Here is a 22700-nt window from a genome sequence, read left to right as displayed (position 1 = left end):
TTACGATACACAATGTGTGGAATTTCTCTCTTCCTGTGTTCAGTTCCCATAGTAAGACGTAATGTCTCATAATATATTACACAGAAATTTAGCATATAATTAGTGTTCCCTCAATACGTTACACTGGCTGAAAGGTAACTATCTAGAAGTTTCATTGAAACAGTAGCCCATATTAATTGTCAAAAATAACTCAAATATTGTAATGTACTTCAGCTTCAATAAACTAGATAATAAAAATCTTTACTTCTGAAGAGTTACAAAATAAGACATGCAAGACAAAAGATTTTGTGAGAGTTTCTCTGGAAAAGTTTCATTCTGTAGGTTGTCTCTTTATGCAAGAAATACTTCCTAGGATACCTTGTTTTTCCACATACCTTATCCTCTGTGTTGTTGCCAGGCAGAATATCCACCTGAATAGATACTGTGTCCACAACGCTCTTCCTTCTGGAGAGTCTATCTTCATCTAGACAAAAATAACATTTTTAATTTTTTCTATCAGTGATTAAAAAACAAAAAAAAAGGTAAATTCATGTTTCCTCACACAGCTGTGGATGTGTTTTCCCCTGCCTCTATAGCCAAGTTCATCTATTTTATCAATAGGATATTTGTAAAAAGTATGACAAAGTTGCCTTCTGTATTAGTGATTTTAAAATTCTTCCAAAGTGTCACACAAGTTAAGAACTATAACAACCATGTAATACCATCACATACATTCTACACTTCTAGACCACAAAAGTTGAATTCTGAAGAGTTGTTTGTAATTTAAAATTCACGTTTTTAGGCCTTAGTTTAGAGGTGTCTTGAAACACAAAAGAGCTCTTCCACAGATGGTTCAGATGGCTCTTTGCAGAAAGGAACAGTGTGGGAGAAGAAATATTTCTTCCCCTGCTGCCACTGATCTGATGAACATAAGAGTGTAAGAATGGCCATACTGGGTCAGACCAAAGGTCCATCTAGCCCAGTATCCAGTTTTCTGACAGTGGCCAATGCCAGATGCCTCAGAGGGAATGAACAGAACAGGGCAATAATAGAGTGATCCATCCCGTTGTCCTGTCCCAGCTTCTGGGAATTAGAGGGTTAGATACCCCAAGAGCACTGGGTTGACTATATCGGCTAGCAGCCATTGATGGACCTATTCTGCATGAGTTTATCTAATTTTTGGAACCCAGTTATACTTTTGGCCTTGACAACATCCCTGGACAAAGAGTTCCACATTTTGACTGTGTGTTGTGTGAAGAAGTACTTCTTTATGTTTCTTCTAAAACGGCAGCCTATTAATTTCATTGGGAGACCCCTGGTGCTTGTGTTACACGAAGGGGTAAATAACACTTCCATATTCACTTTCTCCACACCATTCATGATTTTAATGGACCTCTATCATATTCCCCCTTAGTTATCTCTTTTCTAAGATGAACAGTCCTAGTCTTTTAAATATTTTATCAGATGGAAGTTGTTCCATACCCCTAAGCATTGGTGATCTTCCTGAAAACACCATCCTGGCCACCACGGATGTAGAAGCTCTTTACACCAATATTCCACATGAGGATGGACTACAAGCTGTCAAGAACAGTATCCCTGATGAGGCCACGGCACACCTGGTGGCTGAGCTTTGTGACTTTGTCCTTACCCACAACCATTTCAGATTTGGGGACAACTTATACCTTAAAGTCAGAGGCACTGCTATGGGTACCCGCATGGCCCCACAGTATGGCAACATTTTTATGGCTGACTTCTTAGAATCATAGAATATCAGGGTTGGAAGGGACCTCAGGAGGTCATCTAGTCCAACACCCTGCTCAAAGCAGGACCAATCCCCAGACAGATTTTTGCCGCAGATCCCTAAATGGCCCCCTCAAGGATTCAACTCACAACCCTGGGTTTAGCAGAACAATGCTCAAACCACTAAGCTATCCCTGCCGCCCCCCCACTTAGAACAATGCTTCTTCAGATCTAATCCCCTACCGCCCCTCCTCTACTCGTGCTACATTGATGACATCTTCATCATATAGACCCACAGGAAGGAGACCCTTGAAGAATTCCACCTGGATTTCAACAACTTCCACCCCACCATCAACCTCAGTCTGGACCAGTCCACACAAGAGATCCACTTCCTGGACACTAGTGCAAATAAGTGATGGTCACATAAATACCACCCTATACTAGAAACCTACTGACCACTATACTTACCTACATGCCTCCAGCTTCCATCCAGGACACACCACACGATCCATCGTCTACAGCCAAGCCCTAAGATACAACCGAATTTGCTCCAATCCCTCAGACAGAGACAAACACCTACAAGATCTTTATCAAGCATTCTTAAAACCACAATACGCACCTGGGGAAGTGAGGAAACAGATTGACAGAGCGAGACGGGTACCCAGAAGTCACCTACTACCGGACAGCCCAACAAGGAAAATAACAGAACACCACTGGCCATCACATACAGCCCACAGCTAAAAACCTCTCCAGCACATCAACGATCTACAACCTATCCTGGAAAACTATCCCTCACTCTCACAGACCTTGGGAGGAAGGCCAGTCCTCGCTTACAGACAGCCCCCCAACCTGAAGCAAATACTCACCAGCAACTACACACCACACGACAGAAACACTAAGCCAGGAACCAATCCCTGTAACAAACCTCGTTGCCTACTCTGTCCCCATATCTATTCTAGTGATACCATCAGAGGACCCAACCACATCAGCCACACAATCAGGGACTGATTAACCTGCACGTCTACTAATGTGATGTATGCCATCTTGTGCCAGCAATGCCCCTCTGCCATGTACATTGCCCAAACCGGACAGGTCTCTATGTAAAAGAATAAATGGACACAAATCAGGACATCAGGAATGGTAACATACAAAAGCCAGTAGAACACTACTTTAATCTTCCTGGACATTCTATAACAGATTTAAAAGTAGCCATACTTGAACAAAAAAACTTCAGAAACAGACATCAAAGAGAAACTGCTGAACTAAAATTCATTTGCAAATTTAATGCCATTAATTTGGGCTTGAATAGGGGACTGGGAGTGGCTGGGTCACTACAAAAGCAACTTTCCCTCTCCTGGAATTGACACCTCCTCATCAATTATTGGGAGTGAACTACATCCATCCTGATTGAATTGGCCCTGTCAACACTGGTTCTCCACTTGTGAGGTAACTCCCTTCTCTTCATGTGTCAGTATAATAATGCCTGCATCTGTAATTTTCACTCCATGCATCTGAAGAAGTGGGTTCTTTACCCATGAAAACTTATGCCCAAATAAATCTATTAGTCTTTACGGTGCCACCAGACTCCTTGTTTTTTCTAAGCATTTTTGTTGTCCTTCTCTCTACCTTTGTCAAGTTTAATATATCTTTTTTGAGATTGGGTGACCAGAACTGCACACTGTATTCAAGATTTGGGTGTACCATGTATTTATATAGTGGCATTATGATATTTACTGTCCTATTTTCTAACCCTTTCCTAATGGTTCCTAAAATTGTTAGCTTTTTCAACTGCTGCTGCATACTGAGCAGATGTTTTCAGAGAACTATCCACAATGACTCCAAGATCTCTTCCTTGAGTGGTAACGGCTAATTGAGACCCCATCGTTTTGTATATATATTTGGGATTATGTTTTCCAATGTGCATTACTTTGCACTTATCAACATTGCATTTCATCTGCCATTTTGTTGCCTAGTCACCCAGTTTTGGTAGACCCCTTTGTAACTCTTTACAGTCAGCTTTGGACTTAACTATCTTAAATAATTTTGTATCATCTGCAAACTTTGCCACCTCACTGTTTATCCCTTTTCCCAGATCATTTGTGAATATGTCGAATAGCACTGGTCCCAGTACAGATCCTTGGAGGACCTTGCTATTTACTTAACTCCAGTGTTAAAACTGACCATTTATTCCTACCTTTAAATCAGTTACTGATCCATGAGAGGACCGTCCTTCTTATCCCATGACTGCTTACTTTGCTTAAGTGCCCTTGATGTGGGACCTTGTGAAAGGCTTTCTGAAAGTCCAAGTACACTATATCCACTGGATCACCTTTGTCCACATATTTGTTGACTCCCTCTATGAATTCTAATAGATTAGTGAGGCATGATTTACCTTTTAGAAAAGCCATGATGCCTCTTCCCGCAACATATTGTGTTCATCATCGTGTCTGATAATTCGGTTGTTTACTAAAGTTTCAACTAATTTGCCTGGTGCTGAAGTTAGGTTTACTGACCTCAATAGCCAGGATTGCCTCTGGAGCTTTTGTTTGTTTGTTTTTTGGGGGGGCGGGGGGGAGAGAACAATCGGAGTTACATTAGCTATCCTCCAGTCATCTGGACATAACTTGCTGGACATAAAACTTAGTTTACAACATAGGTTCTCAGTCTGGTTACACAACCATTTCCCTCCTCCTTTCTTGTTATTGCATCAAGAGGCACTTTTGAAAGTTTAACTGCCTGCAAAATTTGTTGGAATGTAAGACTGATTACACTTTTTGTTAAGAGTATGGTAGTTTCATTAATGCTAGAGGGAGCAGTAGAATTGCATTTAATAGGGAACATTCAGGACTCAGTGCCAAATCTGACTCAGTGTTTTGCTATACATTCGATTCGATTTTCCATTCTCCTCCACTCCTTCCCATGAGTCTTGTAATATGACAGTATAGCTGGGACATAGTGCATGGGTAATTACTTACCTACTCATGTCTTGTTCCAAATTTTTATAAGAAAAAGTGCTTGTGGAAGCTCATGAATGGAAAACTAAGGCCCTCTAGATTTATGCATGGAAGAATTATATCATTGGCTGCCACAATCTTCTTTGTGTTGCTCTGGCTGAAGTTCCTCAACCCTGTTCTAAAAGGTCCAATTCTACAGATTAAGTTAGCTCAGACTTCATGGCTCATTCAATTCTTGACTTCTTCTAAGATTGCTGACAAGGGTGCCAATTATGATGCGGAAACCTGAGGCCTATCACCACCAACCTATATAATACAGGCCGTGCAATAGTCACATGGCAAAGATGTATTAATGTATGGCAAGGGAGGTCCTCCACATCCCTAGTGGAGCTCTGAATCCCACACATCACATGTAGAAGACCTCACTTTCTGAATTCCCCAGCATTATTACTCCTTAATTGACCACATGTTTGAGCAACATGAAATGCTTCCCCTACCCATGTTGGCTCAAGGTTCTGAATACTAGGCCTGAGACTTACTACATTTCCTGAGTGTTGAATTTGTTACTGTTCCCACTTATTAATTTAGTTTTGTACTTTTCTACATTCATCTCATTTTCCTTTGCAAACACAATATTGTAGTATAAAGCACACACTCAAGCACTCCTTTCAATAGCTTTCCATTGGCTTCCTGTGTCTTCAGAAAAACAAGAAATATGGTTCAATATAGTCTTAAAAATAAAATAGGATTAGTTTTATAGCATAAAAAGGGCAGAGTGAAGAACAAAACACAGAGGAGACATAGACAAACCAGCCTGAGGCTTCCACATAGATTACAGGTATTAGGACTAATTTAGCTAATAATTTACTATTACCCGTGCACTGAAATATAGCTGGAGATGTATTTTGATATGGTTGCCAGAGATACTCCATATTGGTAAAGGTATTTTGGAGAATCTGGCTCATCTTTAATTTTCTGATGCAGACCTGCTACTCCCTACTCATTCCATATGACACCCAAAAAACATATAGGAATCTGAGGAGAGCATAAAGCATGCTGACTACAAGAAATAAATGCAAGACAAAATTGTATCTTTGCTGCCACCTTGCTGCCTTAGCTATAATCCACATACTTTTTGTCCTACGCTGGATTCAGCATGGTTCTGTGTGTACAGATGCCTCCCCCCTTTTGACACGCTTTAATTTTACATACTAGGAAAACAAGGTAATTGCACTCAGAATATTTTGTTGACTAGGAAAAGCAAGCCCATACCTGTGTGTTAAATATCATACGGGCTCTTTGGAGCTTTCTGATTAGTCAAGTTAGTTTGTGGAAAGCACGAACGCAGTCCCCCACTACCACAAATTATGCAGTTGAGTTTCCCGCATTTGGGGAAATCACAGGGGTCAGCACACACGCAGTGCAATGGACATATGCACTTTTGGCTGGGTTTTTATACGATACCACCATGGTTTTTGATTATTAACCAATTTATATAGACATGGATTATCCAATGTGATCAGCCTCAAACAAGAGACCAATATGAAACTCCTTACTGCCAAGCTTCCTACAACATCCATTTTTCCTTTTCTACGTAAAGACCCAGTGCCCAAAAAATGTTTCTCTCAAAATGTGATCGGTTAAATAGAGGGAGTTAGATTTACATGGGTGATAACATGCTTAATCAAGTGATACAGTACCTGATTCCCATTTACATTAAGGCTCCTCTAATTTGCTTTATAATACACCGATTTAAAATAAATAAAATCACTTTTTACACCCACTTTAAGAACAGCATAAGTGTTTCTTATTGTAGTATAAATGAGCATCAGATATTTTCGAGTCCTTAAAGCTGGCCACCCTCTGTTTCAGGATGACAAAAGCAGTATTTTTTCTCCTAGCAGTAACATAAGCCAGAACTTCAGAACTGGACACACTCTATTAAAAGCTTAACACTACATTCTCCAAAATGCAAAATAGTGCAGCCTTTACAAAAAAAGATTTTTCAAGGAAATAACTCTTCCTTCATTCCGTCTGAATCCTACTGCACAGAAGGACAAGGCCTGGCAAACGAGATGCTAGATGATCTATCATATATTTAAATATACTGAACATTTCAGAAAGACAGCAGCTCTAGTCTTTCTTTACCACCAGGCAATTCAAAGAAATAAAGCATCAAAGGCCTCCATTGCAAGACAGAGGAAACTATTAATCAAAAGAAAGATACAAAGCTAGTGATCCGTGTTTGAATTATAGCTGTCATCCTCAAAGATTTTACTATGAACAAAAGATAGAAGTGGGAGGCAAACCTGTTGAAAGTCTCCGAATAAGGATAAAAAACAAAGATGATGTAATGGAAGGTGTCTACTATAGACCACCTAACCAGGAAGAAGAGGTGAATGACGCTTTTTCCAAACTACCAAAATCATCCAAAACACTGGAGTTGGTAGTGATGGGGGAGTTCAACTACTCAGACATCTGTTGAGAAAATACAGCAGGGCACAGATTATGCAAGGAGTTCTGGGAATGCATTGGAGACTTATAATTACAGAAGGTGGAGAAAGTGGGTAGGAGAGAGGCCATTCTAGATTTGATTCTGATAAACAGGAAGGAACTAGTTGAGAATCTGAAGGTGGAAGGCAGCTTAGGTGAAAGTGATCATGAAATGATAGAATTCATGATTCTATGAAATGGTAGGAGGGAAAACAGCAGAAAAAGACAATGAATTTCAACAGGGCAGACCTGACCAAACTCAGAGACTGATAGACTTGCTTCTCACGGGATCTTGCCTAAGGGAAAAGAGTTCAGAAGAGTTGGAGGGTTGTAAAAGAAACATTATTAAGGGCACAAGAGTAAATTATCCCAATGCATAGAAAAGATAGGAAGCATGGTAAGAGACCACTCTGTCTTAACCAGGATGTCTTCAATGACCTGAAACACAAAAGAAATAGTCATACAAAAAGTGGAAACTAGGTCAAATAATGAAGGATGAATATTAAAAAAATAACACAAGAATGCAGGGACAAAATTAGAAAGGCCAAGTCACAAAGCAAGATAAAACTAGCTAGAGACATAAAAGTTAACAAGAAAACATATTACAAATACATGTGAAGCAAGAGGAAGATCAAGGACGGAGTAGGCCTATTACTCAATGAGGAGGAAAAGACAAGAAATGTTTATTTACAGGACCATGGTTTTTTGAGATGTGATACAGATGAATATTCCACCTAGGCAAATGTGCGCCCAGTGCACCGGAGCTGGACAAATTTACCTAGCAGTACGTGTGTGTGGGGGGGGCGGAGGGGGAAGGGGAGGGCAGTGCTTGTGCTCCATGGCCATAGACCCTCCTCTGGTTATATGAGGTAGCACTGCCCCAACCCTCCCTCAGTTCTTTGCCACCGAATGCGTGGACACAAGACTCCAATACACAGGGGACAGAGGGTTGGTCATGGAATACAAATCTGCATCATATCTTGAAGAACCACAGTTACGGTAAGTAAGTGTTTCTTCTTCTTCAAGTAGATGCAGCCGCATATTCCAGATATGTCAAGTTGAAAGGCTAGACATCGCCTGACATCTAAGATATGGAGATGCTGCTCCTCCAGAGATGAATGCGACTTAGGAAAAAACAGGTAAATATACTGGTTCAAATGAAACAGAGACCACTTTAGGCAAAAATTTTGAGTGTGGTCGAAAAGTCACTTTGTCTCTGGAGAATTGTCTATAAGGAGGCTCTGCCATCACATCTGCAACTCACATACACTCCTTGTGGATGTTATCACTACAGCTGTCAAAATAACGCTCTCCTTGATGCAGAACTGCCATGGCCAGATCGCCTACAGTCACAGCAACCTGGACTGTGTTCCCCTTTGTTTGTTCACATCAGACATCGCAGTGGTATTGTAAGTATGTGAATCACTGAGTCTCTGATATAGTACTGAAAAGTGTGAGATGCACTGTAGATGTCCAAAGGCTACAGCAAATTGATATGGAGTGTGGCCGCCTACACCGACCACAGTCCCTGTACTTTCAGTGACCACAGGTGCACTCCCCAACCCATCAGTGAGCCATCACTAACAGCCGAATTGGTTGGTGAAGGCTGGACAAAAGGAATGCCTTGGAAAACATTCTGTGGACATGTCCACCTCTTCAAGGAGACTAGGACCAGTGGAGGGAGACAAACCAGTCTGTCTAGAGAAGGGAGAGATCTGACAGTAGTCGAGATACGAGAAGATGTGAATTCCCTTCTTCCTGAGAAATGCCATAACGACCACACATTTGGTAAAAACCCAGGGGGCAGACAAGAGACTGAATGGAAGCACTGTGTACTGAAAGTGGCATCCCGCCATTATGAACTGAAGGATCTTTCTGTGCCTCAGTCAAATCACCATGTGAAAGCAGGCATCCTGAAGGTCCAGAGCCGCAAACCAGCCATTCTGAGACAACGCGGGGAGAATAGTTGATAGAGTGACCATCTGGAACCTCATGTACCTCACATATTTGTTGAGGCTGTGAAGGCTGAGGATGAGTCTTATCCCTCCCTTTGATATGGGTACCACCAGGAAGTATTGGGAGTAGAAGCCATGACCCTCGTGTTCCAGCAGAACCTCCTCCATTGCTCCAAAGCCAGCAGAGAGCTGACCTGCTAGAGGAGCAGTATCTCATGTAAGGAGTCCCTGAAATATGCAAGCCATATGAGCAAAGGTTGAAGGAACCGCGTATGTTTAGTTTGGAAAAGAAAAGATTAAGGGAGGGACATGATAGCGGTCTTCAAATACTTGAAAGGCTGCCATAAAAAAGATGGAGAAAAGTTGTTCTCTCTTGCCACCGAGGGCAGGACAAGAGACAATGAGTTCAAACTACAGCATAACAGATTTAGATTAAATCTCAGGAAAAACTTCCTAACTGTAAGAACAGTAGGACAATGGAACAGACTGCCTAGGGAGGTTGTGGAAGCTCCTTCACTGGAGGTTTTCAAAAGGAGGCTGGATAGCCATCTGTCTTGGATGGTTTAGACACAACAAATCCTGCATCTTGGCAGGGGGGTAGACTGGATGACCCTTGCGGTCCCTTCTAACCCTATGGTTCTATGAGAGAAACAAACTACTACTACAACTAACACAACCTTAACTAACACTAAGGGTACTACTAACTATATACAACAAGAGAACAAACTAAACTAGTTGAGAGGTTAAGGCCACACAGAGCTCAGACTCCAGCCATGGGCAGTAAAAAGGAATAGAGGGAGGGTTGGGGTGGCACCACCTCATGTAGTCAAGGGAGGGGCTATGGTCACAAAGTGTGAACGCTGCCCCTCTACAGGTACTACTAGGCAAATTTCTCCTGCTCCGGAGTGCTGTGCGCACACAGCTAGGTGGAATACATGGCTGCAACTACTCAAAGATGAAGACAATGGCCGAAGTGTTATATCCCTTTTTATTTCAGTTTTCACCAGAAAAATTAGCAGCGATGGGATGACTATCATTGTAAATGGGGTAGGATCTGAGGCTAAAATAGAAAAACAACATATGGAGAATTACTTAGACAAGATAGATGTCTTCAACAGGGCCTGATGAAATACATCCTAGTATACATAGGGAACTAGCTGAAGAGATCGCTGAGCCATTCGTGATTATCTCTGAGAACTTGGGGAGGATGGGAGAGATACCTGAGGACTGGAAAAGGACAAATATGTTACCAATCTATAAAAAGGAGAATAAGCACACAGTCCAGGAAATTTATAGACCAGTCAGCTTAACTTCAATACTTGGAAAGATAAAGGAACAAATAATCAGTTTGTAAGCCTCTAGAAGAAAACAAGGTGTAAGTATTAGTCAACATGGATTTGTCAAGAACAAATCATGTCAAACCAACCTAATACCCTTCTTTGACAGGGTAACAAGCTTGTGGATAAGGGGGGGAAGATGTGATATATGTGAACTTTAGTAAGGCATTTGATACTGTCTCATATGACCTCAAACAAACTAGAGATATGTAGCCTAGGCAAACCTACTACAAGATGGATGACAACTAGTTGGAAAACCTGTACTCAGAGAGTAGTTATCAGTGGTCCACAATCGATCTGGAACGGTATATCGACTGGGGTCTTGCAGGGATATGTCCAGGATCCAATTCTATTCAATATCTTAATAAATTATATGGATAATGGCATAGAGTACACTTATAAAGTTTGTGGACGATACCAAACTGGGAGGGGTTGCAAACACTTTGGATGACAGTACTAGAATTCAAAATGGTCTTGACAAACTGGGGAAATGGTCTGAGATATGGACAAATTAGAGAAAGCCCAGGGGAGAGCAACAAAAATGATTAAAGTCTAGAAAACATGATCAACAAAGAAAAATTGAAAAAAAATTGGTTTTGTTGAGTCTGGAGAAGAGAGAGTGGAGACACGATAATAGTATTCAAGTATATAAAAGATTGTTATAAAGAGGAGGGTGATAAATTGCCCTCCTTATCTACTGAAGACAGGATAAAAAGTAATGGGCTTGAATTGCAGCAAAGGAAAATTAAGTTAGACAAAAGGAAAAACTTCCTAACTGTAAGGGTAGTTAAGCACTGGAATAAATTACCGAGGGTGGTCGTGGAATCTCCCCCATTGATGGTTTGTAAGAACGGGTTAGACAAACACCTGTTAGGAATGGTGTAGATAATCCTTAGTCCTGCCTCAGTGCAAGGGGCTGGATTGATGACCTACCAAGATCCCTCCCTGTCCTACATTTCTATGAAAATCAAAACAAAAACTCTTTTGTAATTTTATTAAGGATCTGAGATTTCAACTAAAATTGTTCTTGTACCATTTGATCTGACGACAAGAGAGCAAAATGAGCACAAAATGTTTAGACTGGGTGATTAAATACATTACATAAATCCAAGAAAAACTATTAAAAGAAAACTTGACAGTCACTTAGTCAGTACTTTAATATCATTTGAATGATAGCCAAAATAAAATGACCAGGCTCATTAAACCCCCATGCTTCAGGGCATCAAAAGGAGTCTCGATGAAATTTTCCCCATACCATTGCATTAGAAAATGAGGTGTTTTCTACATCTTACTTTGAAGAGGCTGGTATTGGAGACTATGACCCAGGTCCTGCAACTGAATCAATGTGGTCTAAACTTTGCATCCATACATACAGAGGACGATTGGTAATATCTGGGCCTATTTCTTTTTTCCAGTATGGCTATTTTCATGTAAATTTGGGAGTTTTCCTCTCCCAGAGGATAGAGAAAGAACACAGTATTATTCAATCCCATATTAGTGTGGGCACAGAAATAATATGTGCCTTTACAAAATTATTCAAAATCCTCTAGAGCTTTATTTTGGATACTTTTGGATTTCAATACAGAATCCACCTAGTACTAAACAACTGTGATCTAGAATATAAGCTCTCATATTACTTTCTTTTCTAACCCTCACTGTATTTAAGATTTTCTTCACAACTAACTGAATGCTTGTCTATACTTGCAAATGAATCTGGATTAAGGCAGAGTGTGAATTCAAAGCGCAGTAGCTAGTCCTGAGTAACTCTATATGAGGACATGCTTATCCTAGAATAGGAGTGGAGAAACAGTGAAAACACAGTAACATGGATAGGGCTTTGGTGTGGGGATGCTTGCAGCAGGGCTAGGGTAATCCAGGTGCCAAGCACCCAGATTAACCGTGCAGTGCAGATACACCCAATTGCAAACCAATAAATTGTCATGTTCCTGACTCTGCAAACAGTCTTAAACATTAGCTGTGTCAGATGTGAATTACCTCATTCATCTTAATGAGATGCACATACTGTAACCTAACTAGGACACTTTAAAGGATGATGCTATTTTACAGATGATCTTTTTACCAGAAACACTGAGCTAATGTGCTTGCCTTATGAACCCAAACATCCTCTGAAACTTCCCTGTGTACCAAGAGTCCCAACTGCCCTGGATTCAGATGCAATAACCTCCATCTGCTTCTAATTACTTCTATGTCGCAATTATGCATTTTCAGTACAAAAACCTGTGGCATAACAAAAATGTGGAACAAGGTGAAAATAAGTTGAATTTAATATGAAAATAAACAAGAGCTAGTGATTTGACTGTATTTTTCAATAAAGAACAATCAGTTTTAAAATTTGCCACAGTATTTACATTTTTGCTGCACTGTAGTGCAGCAGAGGCCTGGCATCTTGCTGAAGCTTGCCATGGAGTACATGAGATATGATTACGAGGCAGCACTTGGAACAATTACAAAATTGATAGTTATGAAGCTATTAAATCTTTGGGAAAAGAAAACAGAAGGAAACCACCACATTTCAGAATTCCAAGTCCAAGAATAAAAACAAAGGGAAACCTGATCAAATTACAGCTACAGAACTAGCTACAGCAAGAGGTAAATTAAAACTATGCATCACAGAATTTCTCGCCTATTTATCTAAAGGTCTCCTAAAAGCAGTTTGTTTGGTGGGGTATGTCCTATCCACACACAATAGCTATGAGGAGGACAGGCAGACCTATGGTTCGGATTTACCTTTTGATTTGCGTCTGCATTTATGAGGCTTTTTGCCTGATGGAAATAGAGCTAAATTAAAAAAAACAAGAATGAGAATAAAAAATTATGTTTAAGTATCAGCTATAAAGCAAAAGATACAGAAAAAAAGACAGAAAATCACAGAAATTCTATTGCTCAGATAAGAAATATGTTAATAAAACTCTCCCCAATATTAGTGATTGGCATGAAAACAGACAGATAGAAGAGCTTTGGTCTTGTCTCACAACAACTCCTCTTAAGGTTCAAAACATTCACTTCCTCCAGCTTCTTATTTTTACCATCAGAACAGGGCTTTGTAAGACAATTAAAAAAGTTATGCACGGAAGAAAAAAGTTAGTAGTTGTTACCCCATGTATTTCCCTAAGCATTTAAATATTTAAGTAGCTCAAAAACTCTCATTGAAGATTTTTCTGTTGGAAATTATTTAACTAAATCAAAATGTTTCACAGGGACTGTTAGAAGGCTTTTCCTTTACCCTCTCCCCGGTTCTTGTCATGAAGACAGAAAGCAGAAGACCAGAAGTCCGAAGCGCCAGCAATGCAATGTTTATTGGGGTTAGTTTTCAGCAAGCAGGTGTTGTCCCATAACTCTGACGCCACAGAGCCTTGTTTCCCAGTATTCCATCTTCCCCCTCCTCAACAGGCATAATTATACCTAGGGCCCTACCAAATTCATGGTCCATTTTGGTCAATTACACGGTCATAGGATTTTTAAAATCGTAAATTTCATGATTTCAGCTATATAAATCTGAAATTTCACAGTGTTTGTAACTGTAGGGGTCCTGACCCAAAAAGGAGTTTTTTTGAGGGGGTCACAAGGCTATTGTACGGAGGGTTGCGGTACTCCAACCCTTACTTGTGTCCTGCTGCAGGTGGCAGCGCTGCCTTCAGAGCTGGACAGCTGGATAGCGGTGGCTGCTGGCTTGAGCCCAGCTGTGAAGGCAGAGACGCCACCAGCAACAGCAGCGCCGAAGTAAGGATGGCATGGTATGGTATTGCCACCCTTACTTCTGCGCTGCTGCCTGCAGAGCTAGGCAATTGCCAACAGCTGCTGCTCTCCGTCTGCCCAGCTTTGAAGGCAGCGTTGCTGCCTACAGCAGCGCAGAAGTAAGGGTGGCAATCCCGCAACCCCCATAAAATAACCTTGTAACTCCCCTGCAACTCCTTCTGGATCAAGACCACCAATTTGAGAAACGCTGGTCTTCCACGTGAAATCTGTATAGTACAGGGTAAAAGCACACAAAAGACCAGATTTCACAGGGGGAGACCAGGTTTCATGGTCCATGACACATTTTTCATGGCAATGAATTTGGTAGGGCCCTAATTATACCTGAAATGCACGCCCACAGTCCCACCCCTTGCAACTTATAGTCATGTTCCATTTTGGGGGGTTGAGAGTCTGGAGTCTTCATCCCACCCCTTTTGTACCCCATGGGAGGGGTAAGGCATGAGGTTGTGCTACGGTCCGGGGCAGGTATTTCCCTGGTCTTTTAGTGTTTTACCTTCCCCCTTCAAACCCCTCTTGCCCCTCCCGAATGGTTGCTTGACCTTGCCTTGAGATAAGGAGTTGAGGCAGTCTTCAAGTGTGCACTCATATATTATACTTCCACCATGCCCAGTAACACTTTAGCTACTCTTATCTGTTCCCATTATACTAACAAGCCCATCTGGCTTAGACAAAAGCAACATACACAGTATTTTTGTCACATATTAGTAAGGATCCCTCTGTTACACATACAGTAAATTAAATAGGCAAGCAAAAATACAAAAAAATTAAATAAGCAAGCAATACCCAAAATAATATTTCAGGTGAAAATACAGGCCTGGATCCCACATTGGCACTAGCACTGCTAACAGGGATGTACAAACTATTAAAATTTTGATGGGAAATTAGCAAAACATTTTGTTTTAACTTTATCATTTTATTCTATTATAAACTGTAATATACCAGCAATTAAAAGTTGAAATGTCTTGAGAAGATCAAAATGAAATATTTCAGAATATTTGATTTCACAAAAAATTCCAAGATTTCAACTTTTCCTCCCGATCTGAGATGAAATGAAAATTTCAAGATCTCAGAATATCTCAGAGTATGGGGAATTCCATTTTTCAACCAGCTAATAATAGTGCACTTGCAACCAGTTCAGATTACTTTTCTGCAAAAAGTAGCATAATCAAACTAAAACACAAAAACATTAAGTGAAACTAACTCATGTTCAAGTACATATGAACAACTAATTCAGGCCCCGATGTAGTAAAGTGCTTAAATCCATTCCTATTAAGGAAAGCAGTTAAGCACGTGCTTTAATCCTACTGACTTCATGTGCTTAAATGCCTTTTCTAAATAGGTGTGCTTTTTGAATGAAGACCTAATTTAGTAACAATCATTTTAACTTTTTATATGGTATCTAAAAAAAAAAAAGAAGATCTGCTTTATTTAATGAGTTCATCTGTAACCCAAACATCAGCACCCTTTATGTCAATTTGTGTGAAGATTACTAAACAGAAATTGATCTGTTTCATATAAGAACTTGGACTTTTTGCATGAAATTCAGATCAGGCAACCTCTCTTCATTCCCACCCCAAAAAAATTAAAGGCTTGGCTTCTTAAAAGAAAACAACAAATGCTTCTTTTGCTGACACCTGGCATTTTCCTTCAATTTTAACGTAAAGGATTACATTATTCTATCTGGCATCTGCAAATAGTGAAAAGGTTATTTACACATGTATAAGGTACTGAAATGTTTCCACATAGTTATGGTATTTCCCCCTCTTATTGTGAGATGCAACCTTAGCAGCAGAAAGTGCTGAGAGCACCATTTTATGACTCATCGTGCCTAGTACCCCGTTATGGTACCTTAAATGAATTTACGTTGCCACAGTACTCATGGCAGAACCAATGCACTGTCATGAGAACCAGTCCCCCAGCAAAACTCTCTTAAGATTAGAGCTTTCGTGGCTTCTGTAACTTACTGTTCAGTGTGTACTGTGTCCCCTTCTGTACCTGATCTATATCTCCCAGCTAGGAATATTAAATTTAGGCTGCAAAAGTTTATAATTCAGCTTGAGACATCTTGGAGGGGTTAATCCCCCCAAATGACCCGTAGTTACAATAGTATAAATCCAAAAAATATACATATCAGGCCTTGAAGCAGGAACTCTAGAAAGAAAAATTCGTTGCTAAGCAAAAAAATAGGAAAACAAAACATCAAAAACATGAGATCGCTTTCTCTAGCAACACAACCAGAAAAGTTATTTGCACATTGTGGAGGGTAAAAGCTCCCACAATGCTTCTACATGGAGATATTTTATCGGCAAGAGCACAATCCATCTCCCCAGTATTAAGAGGCAACAAATTGGGGTGGATAGCTCAGTGGTTTGAGCATTGGCCTGCTAAACCCAGGGTTGTGAGTTCAATCCTTGAGGGGGCCATTTAGGGATTTGGGGCAAAATCAGTACTTGGTCCTGCTAGTGAAGGCAGGGGGCTGGACTCAATGACCTTTCAAGGTCCCTTCCAGTTCTAGGAGATAGGATATCCCCATTTAAAAAAAAAAAAGTGCTAATTAGAGACAAACATAATAATGCATATAATATCTTGTTCATCAGTAGATCTCAAAGCACTTTAAAGGACATAAGCCTCATTGTTCCCTTTTTATATATACAGAAATTCAGGAAAAGAGGCAATGCGATTTGCCCAAGTTCATCAAGCAGGCCAGTGGAACAGAACCCGGGTCTCTCGAGTTCCAGTCCACTGCTCTATCCATTAGGCAACACTGCCTTTCCTAGTATTTTTGTTATGTGAACCCATGGTCTACTGAGAATTTGACTGAGCCCAGTAACTCAGGCCACCAGTCAGTCAAAAAGTGAATGTTTATGAACCAGGACTGGCTTTAAATTACTTATCTGGTGAACAATTAATGTGTATACAGAGATTCAACATTCTGAAATTACTTTGTATTGCAGTATTAAGTTAAATTTAGTAATAAGCACTACCATCTCATTTAACAAATAAAGACTTTTTAATGAAATCGAAATGAGGTCAAAACTTTCCTCTTTGTGGCATTTTTTTTTTTTTTTTTTTTTAAAAAGGGATGCAGAAAATAATTCTAGGAGTTAAAATCCTGTGCTGTATACTGTACGGGACACCATGAACAAACTTTTACTTCTGAGGAAAACAGAAATTATACTGCCATGAAATTTTGATGCAAAGTATTCAAGTTACATATAGGTTGGATGTGGGTGACAGATCAGACATGAGACAAAATGAATTCTTAATCGCTGCTGTTGTAACATTTATGTCATTGATTACTGCTTACCTGTTACCTGGGGCACATATGGCACCGACAATCTTTCCACACTGTATCCACTGCCGCCTAATGATTCTGCAATCTTGTTTGTCAGGAAAAACAAGTTTTTTTCATGCTTCTCCAAAGATTTGGGAAGACTGTCAAATAATATATATTTAGCAATTAATATTTATTGATACAGATCTATACATGTAATAAAATAAATCAAGATCATATTGGAAGTCAATTACCACCTAAAGAGGAGTCGTGTTGATGTTTCGATAGAAAGGAACATAGTTAAATTGGTTGTTAATTGATATATTCAAAGCTCTAATTTCTCTGTACATTTAAAAAACTATTACGAGTCCCGTTAACACAACACACCTAGACGATTTGCAACTTAATCATTGCTGTTTATCCTTCACCTAGTCTAGGAGCTGCTAAAATATTCTTGGCCTCATTTTGATCCACCAGTTCAAAGTAATTGCAAATGAAATAGATGTTCTAATAATCAGATCAGTTTACATTCAAGAATAACTTTCCCAATCATCTTTTATGGATCTGAAAGATGATGATGTAGATAACGATTCTATTATTAAGTGTGGCTCTACACTTCTGAAGGGTTTAGGATACCATGCTACATTTAAAATTACACAGAGTACTAATAAAATACCTTATATTACTCAGACGGTTTAGCATCAACATGCAACTTACTTCTGACTAACCTTTTATTAAGAAATTAAAATTGAGATTTCCCATCTTATCTTTAATATTACATTTTTCTTCCCCAGTTTGTGTATCATTACCCTTTCTGTGCCACTTTTCCATAGATTCAACCTACTCCTATGATGTACAATTGTTTAATCTCACTAAAGGGAACATTAAAATGCATCATCATTCATTCTATTATAAATATTTGTATCTACATACATGCGCTTGTCTTTGAAGATGTTTTCTGGTAGAAAATAGGGTGCTTCCACAGTTCGTGTTTCAATGACCTGAAAAACAAGCACAGTAATGCAAGCTGTCTTGGAGTGAATGAATTAAACTTTTCATTCTTATACTTACATATTTAATATTTATTTGTCCATACAGAATATTGCATATATTGTATAGCAGATGCCACCACAATGGTACATTACTGGTTTGAATAGGTTAAGATATGTTTTCCCCTAAACTAACCAATATCTAAAAGAACTGTTTTATTTTAGACTGTCTGCTAGATTCTCAGTTGTCATAAATCAGCATGGCTTCTCTGAAGGCAACGGAGCTATATGTTTTACACTAGCCGAGGATCTGGCCAATAAATATAAAATTTCAATGATAATGAAAAGTAATGTAGGTGAACAAAATTAAAACGCTACACTAGAAGAGGTGAAAAATTAACTGTACAATTGTTTAATTGTTGTAGTGTGTGAAATGCCATGCTAACTATTGAAGCGACTGATTTTATACTACCTTGCTGACATGCTGGCAAAAGGCAGGGACTGCAATCATCTGACTTAGAAAGTTGAGGTAGGCTGCAACCAGTGCCATGACACCACAGCGATTGAACATTGGCAAGTTATCCTCATTAATGATGACGATATCCTATAATAAAAAGGAAAACATCAAGTGGCCAAACGTTTACAAGTTATTCTGAATGTACATGAATGTTTCATAATCACTATGTGTACACTACTAACTAGTAACTAGTGCTTAATGCCTTCATCTGCATGTCTCAGTGCAGTTCAAATACATAGCCTCTTAACATTCTTGAAGTAGGTAAGCAATAGCCTCATTCTACAGGTGGGAACAACTAATGTAAGGGAATGTAAGGACCCACAGTTACACCATGAGTATGGTAGAGCAAAGCACAGGGACCCAATTCAACTCTATCCCCATAGGATATGAATAAGTCTACTGAAATCTCTGGGGGTTACTTCCTTCTCCACCATGGGACATGTCTTTTGACACGTAGTCCTGTGTCCTCCCCATAAGACCCCCTTCCCCATCCTAAATACAGCATTTCCAGGGAATTAGAATGTTATTTTAAAACATAACTTTTACAAGATGACTTAAAAACAGACAAAATATTGGCATGAGTCACAGGCAAAACATATCAAAAACATACATAATAGCTCCTTAATCTTCACAGTGGTTAACTGTTAGAAAGGTGAAGTGACTTGCTTAGGACCACATAATGAATCACTGGAAAAGCCAGGATTAGAGCTCAGGACTGATTTCTACCCAGATTCTTCTACTGCGCCAATAACCATGGTATCTAAACTGTTGAATCCACACTCCTGTTCATTCTTCCAGATCACACTGCCTTTCTACTGTATTTAGCAACCTTTTAGTAAAGTCTTATTTTATTTAATTTAATAAAAGAGACCCACACAAAATTTTAGCAGTTTGAAAAAGAGGCACTTATTTAGTTGCCTGTTTTTCAAAGATGCTAGGAAGCTGCTGGTACTCATGCCACATATTTAGATTTCTATCTTGAAAATCTTGGCTCCTGTTTCTGAATATATGCAAAAACCCAATGCAAATTAAAATAATCTCAATATTCAGCTTTTCATATTCATTTATATTTACTTATAGAGTGACTGGATTTATGGCTCATTAGAACAATCTGTAACCCACTAATCTTCCTTTGTCCCATGACTGGAGAAATGTTAACTGGTCACTTCACTTTGAATGGTCTCTTGCAACATGTGTTAACTCCGTATGTTAAACAATCTGTTCCACCTTGTATTTGCCTGAGACACTGGCTGCCTTTCCGAGACCTGAAGAAGAGTTCTGTGTAAACTTGCTTCTTTCACCAACAGAAGTTGGTCCAATAAAAGATATCCATAAATTAAATAAATAAATCCATTAATGGATTAACCCAAGTATCATTCCTGAAGCTTACCTGCAAAGCAATGGCCAATCGAATGAGGTCAATAACCACTTCTTCATTGGCTAGTTCGATTGTTATAAGAGCTAGAGACGTGTACAGCAGCTCAAAATTCTTTTGGACATTATCTTCTTCTTTACAGCCTAAGTAGATGTGCCTGTACAACTGCTGCCCATGCTATAAAAAGTGCAGAAAAGGGGACATTCAATACTGCAAAGATACTGTCAATAAAGATTATTTTAAAATACACCAAAACAGGTTATTAAACAAAAGAGCACTACCTTTCTACCTTGAGTGCAATTTTACAGTAATATGCCATTTTATGTGAACACAATTTTAAGTCTTATATAAATAGCTCAAAATAGCGGTTCACTGCTCCAGGCCAATGGGGGCTGCAGGAAGCGGCGCAGGCCGAGGGATGTGCTGGCTGCTCTTCCTGCAGCCCCCATTGGCCTGGAGCGGCGAACCGCGGCCAGTGGGAGCTGCGATCGGTCGAACCTGTGGATGCGGCAGGTAAACAAACTGGCCAGGCCCGCCAAGGTGCTTACCCTGAACAAGCGGCGGACTGGCTTTGAGAACCACTGGTTTAAAAGACAAAAAAGTCATACAGAACATTATACAGGAATCATATATATCCTCTGCCAGGTTTTACATTGACATGAAGTATTCACTAAAACGAACATTTACATCAGTTTATGGAAGTGGGGGGAGGGAACGGAATGAAAAAATAGATCTTAGCCATGTTTGAAAATTTTACCAAAGTGACTAACAAGCCCAAGCCCCATTTTCCCACTTAAGGAGCCTAAATCCCATTGACTTTTAGTGAGAATTAGGCTCCCAATTGGCTAAGCCTCTTTTGAAAATAACACATTGACACATTTGAAAACCATACTTTTTACCTTCTTGTAGAGGGAACCAAATCACAGTAACATTACAATTAAGGAGTCTATAATTATCAATCTACACTTCCAAGCAATGTCCTAAGCATCAGCCAAATCTATTCTTTAAAGAAGTGATTATTTCAAGGCAAAGAATGAACATATAGTAAGAATGATCTAGAAAGACCATTCCTTATGCAACTGTCGGCTCATGGTTTTTCTCTTTTCTATGGAATGCCCTGACATGCCCTTGCAGATGATAGACAAATGTATGTAGCAGAGGTATTAACATCACTCAACATCAGTTAGCAAGAGAAAATAAAGGTTTAAAATTACAGGGATCCAGATGGATTCAGTTCTTCGTTCTACAAATGGCAGCTTACTATTTCAAAGCTGCAGCGGCCTAATTGAGCCTGATATTTCTAGCTAGCAAATATCTATATCTCAACAACTGCAATGCTAGTTAGAAAAATCTCTGTTAGGAGGTTGCTAGCAGACATTACTAGTTTTATGTTTCTCAATGGGAGTACTGCATATAAGTGTTTGACCAGCAAATTATTTCTCTACACTAGGGTCTGCATTCTTATTTCAGAAGCTAATACTTCTAAACAAAACTGAATTTTAAGATCTTGTGTCCAATAATGCATGTGATCAAAAATCTAATGATTATGTAGATTTCTTTAAATATGTTTAGGTTTTTTTTCCTTTATTTTTTCCATATGTCATTCACCCTCTCAGACTAGATACGGCAACAAAGGTATTATACATCTATAGCCAGAGCCTGTGACATTAGATACGAAATTATGACTGATCCTGCAGTGAAGGCATAATGAGAAGCAAGTTTGATAGGGAGAAGTCATTTAAACAAACAAGCATAACTCCTTTAATAATATGAGAAATTGAAAAGATACCACAATACAACACTTTTCACAAATTAATTTTGAATGTGTTGCCCGATTTTTTAGTGGTTACTGATTATTATTGATTTCCAATTAAGTACCAATTGAAAGAGCTGGGGATTGTAGGGTACTTATCCCAGAATCGGGCACAACAGAATCAAGCTCATCGAGTTTACTATCTGGTTGGGAACCCAGGTGTGCACAACGTTGACATCCACACTGAGGGCAAAGCAAAGCTTTACTAATTATGCTAATAAAAGTGATTAATGACACAAAGACTCCAAACCACATAAAAAATTAGCAAAAATACAGAGTTAAGATAATATCTTGTACCATTCCTGACATATACTAACACCGCTTCTTGGGGACCTGGCAGTAAGAGATAAAGGTCCTGCTCTGCCCCTGGTATGCCAAACGAGTCCAATGGGTCAGAACACTCCATACTTGGTGGTCTGGCCTCTTATATGGCCATGGGACTGTCATGAATATTCATACAAATGCCCAGCCTTCCTTGTCCCTATCTAACTTCCTCA

The 22700-nt window shown here is 39.5% G+C and overlaps 1 protein-coding gene and 1 pseudogene across 4 annotated transcripts in view; both read right to left on the bottom strand.

Moving 5' to 3' along the window:
- EFR3A (EFR3 homolog A) overlaps positions 1-22700 on the bottom strand; it is a 136560-nt gene that overhangs the window by 9100 nt on the left and 104760 nt on the right. For all 4 annotated transcript variants that reach the window (XR_002907910.3, XR_003899966.1, XR_003899965.1 and 1 more), the window contains 5 exons: positions 20406-20567; positions 18971-19102; positions 18443-18510; positions 17543-17670; positions 375-463 (listed from right to left, as the gene is read on the bottom strand). Coding sequence is in view for 1 of the 4 variants with exons in the window: in XM_024196739.3 (XP_024052507.1) it covers positions 375-463; positions 17543-17670; positions 18443-18510; positions 18971-19102; positions 20406-20567 (579 nt within the window). In the remaining 3 variants the exon portion in view is untranslated. The remainder of the gene's footprint in view (positions 1-374; positions 464-17542; positions 17671-18442; positions 18511-18970; positions 19103-20405; positions 20568-22700) is intronic.
- On the bottom strand, positions 6001-6148 carry LOC112104431 (annotated as a pseudogene).

The sequence above is a fragment of the Terrapene carolina genome, unplaced genomic scaffold (genome assembly GCF_002925995.2).
Source record: "Terrapene carolina triunguis isolate 2854851 unplaced genomic scaffold, T_m_triunguis-2.0 Scaffold58, whole genome shotgun sequence".
NCBI classification, from domain to species: domain Eukaryota; kingdom Metazoa; phylum Chordata; order Testudines; family Emydidae; genus Terrapene; species Terrapene triunguis.
Note: the sequence above shows the minus strand (reverse complement) of the source record. Positions and strands in the feature narration are given on the sequence as shown.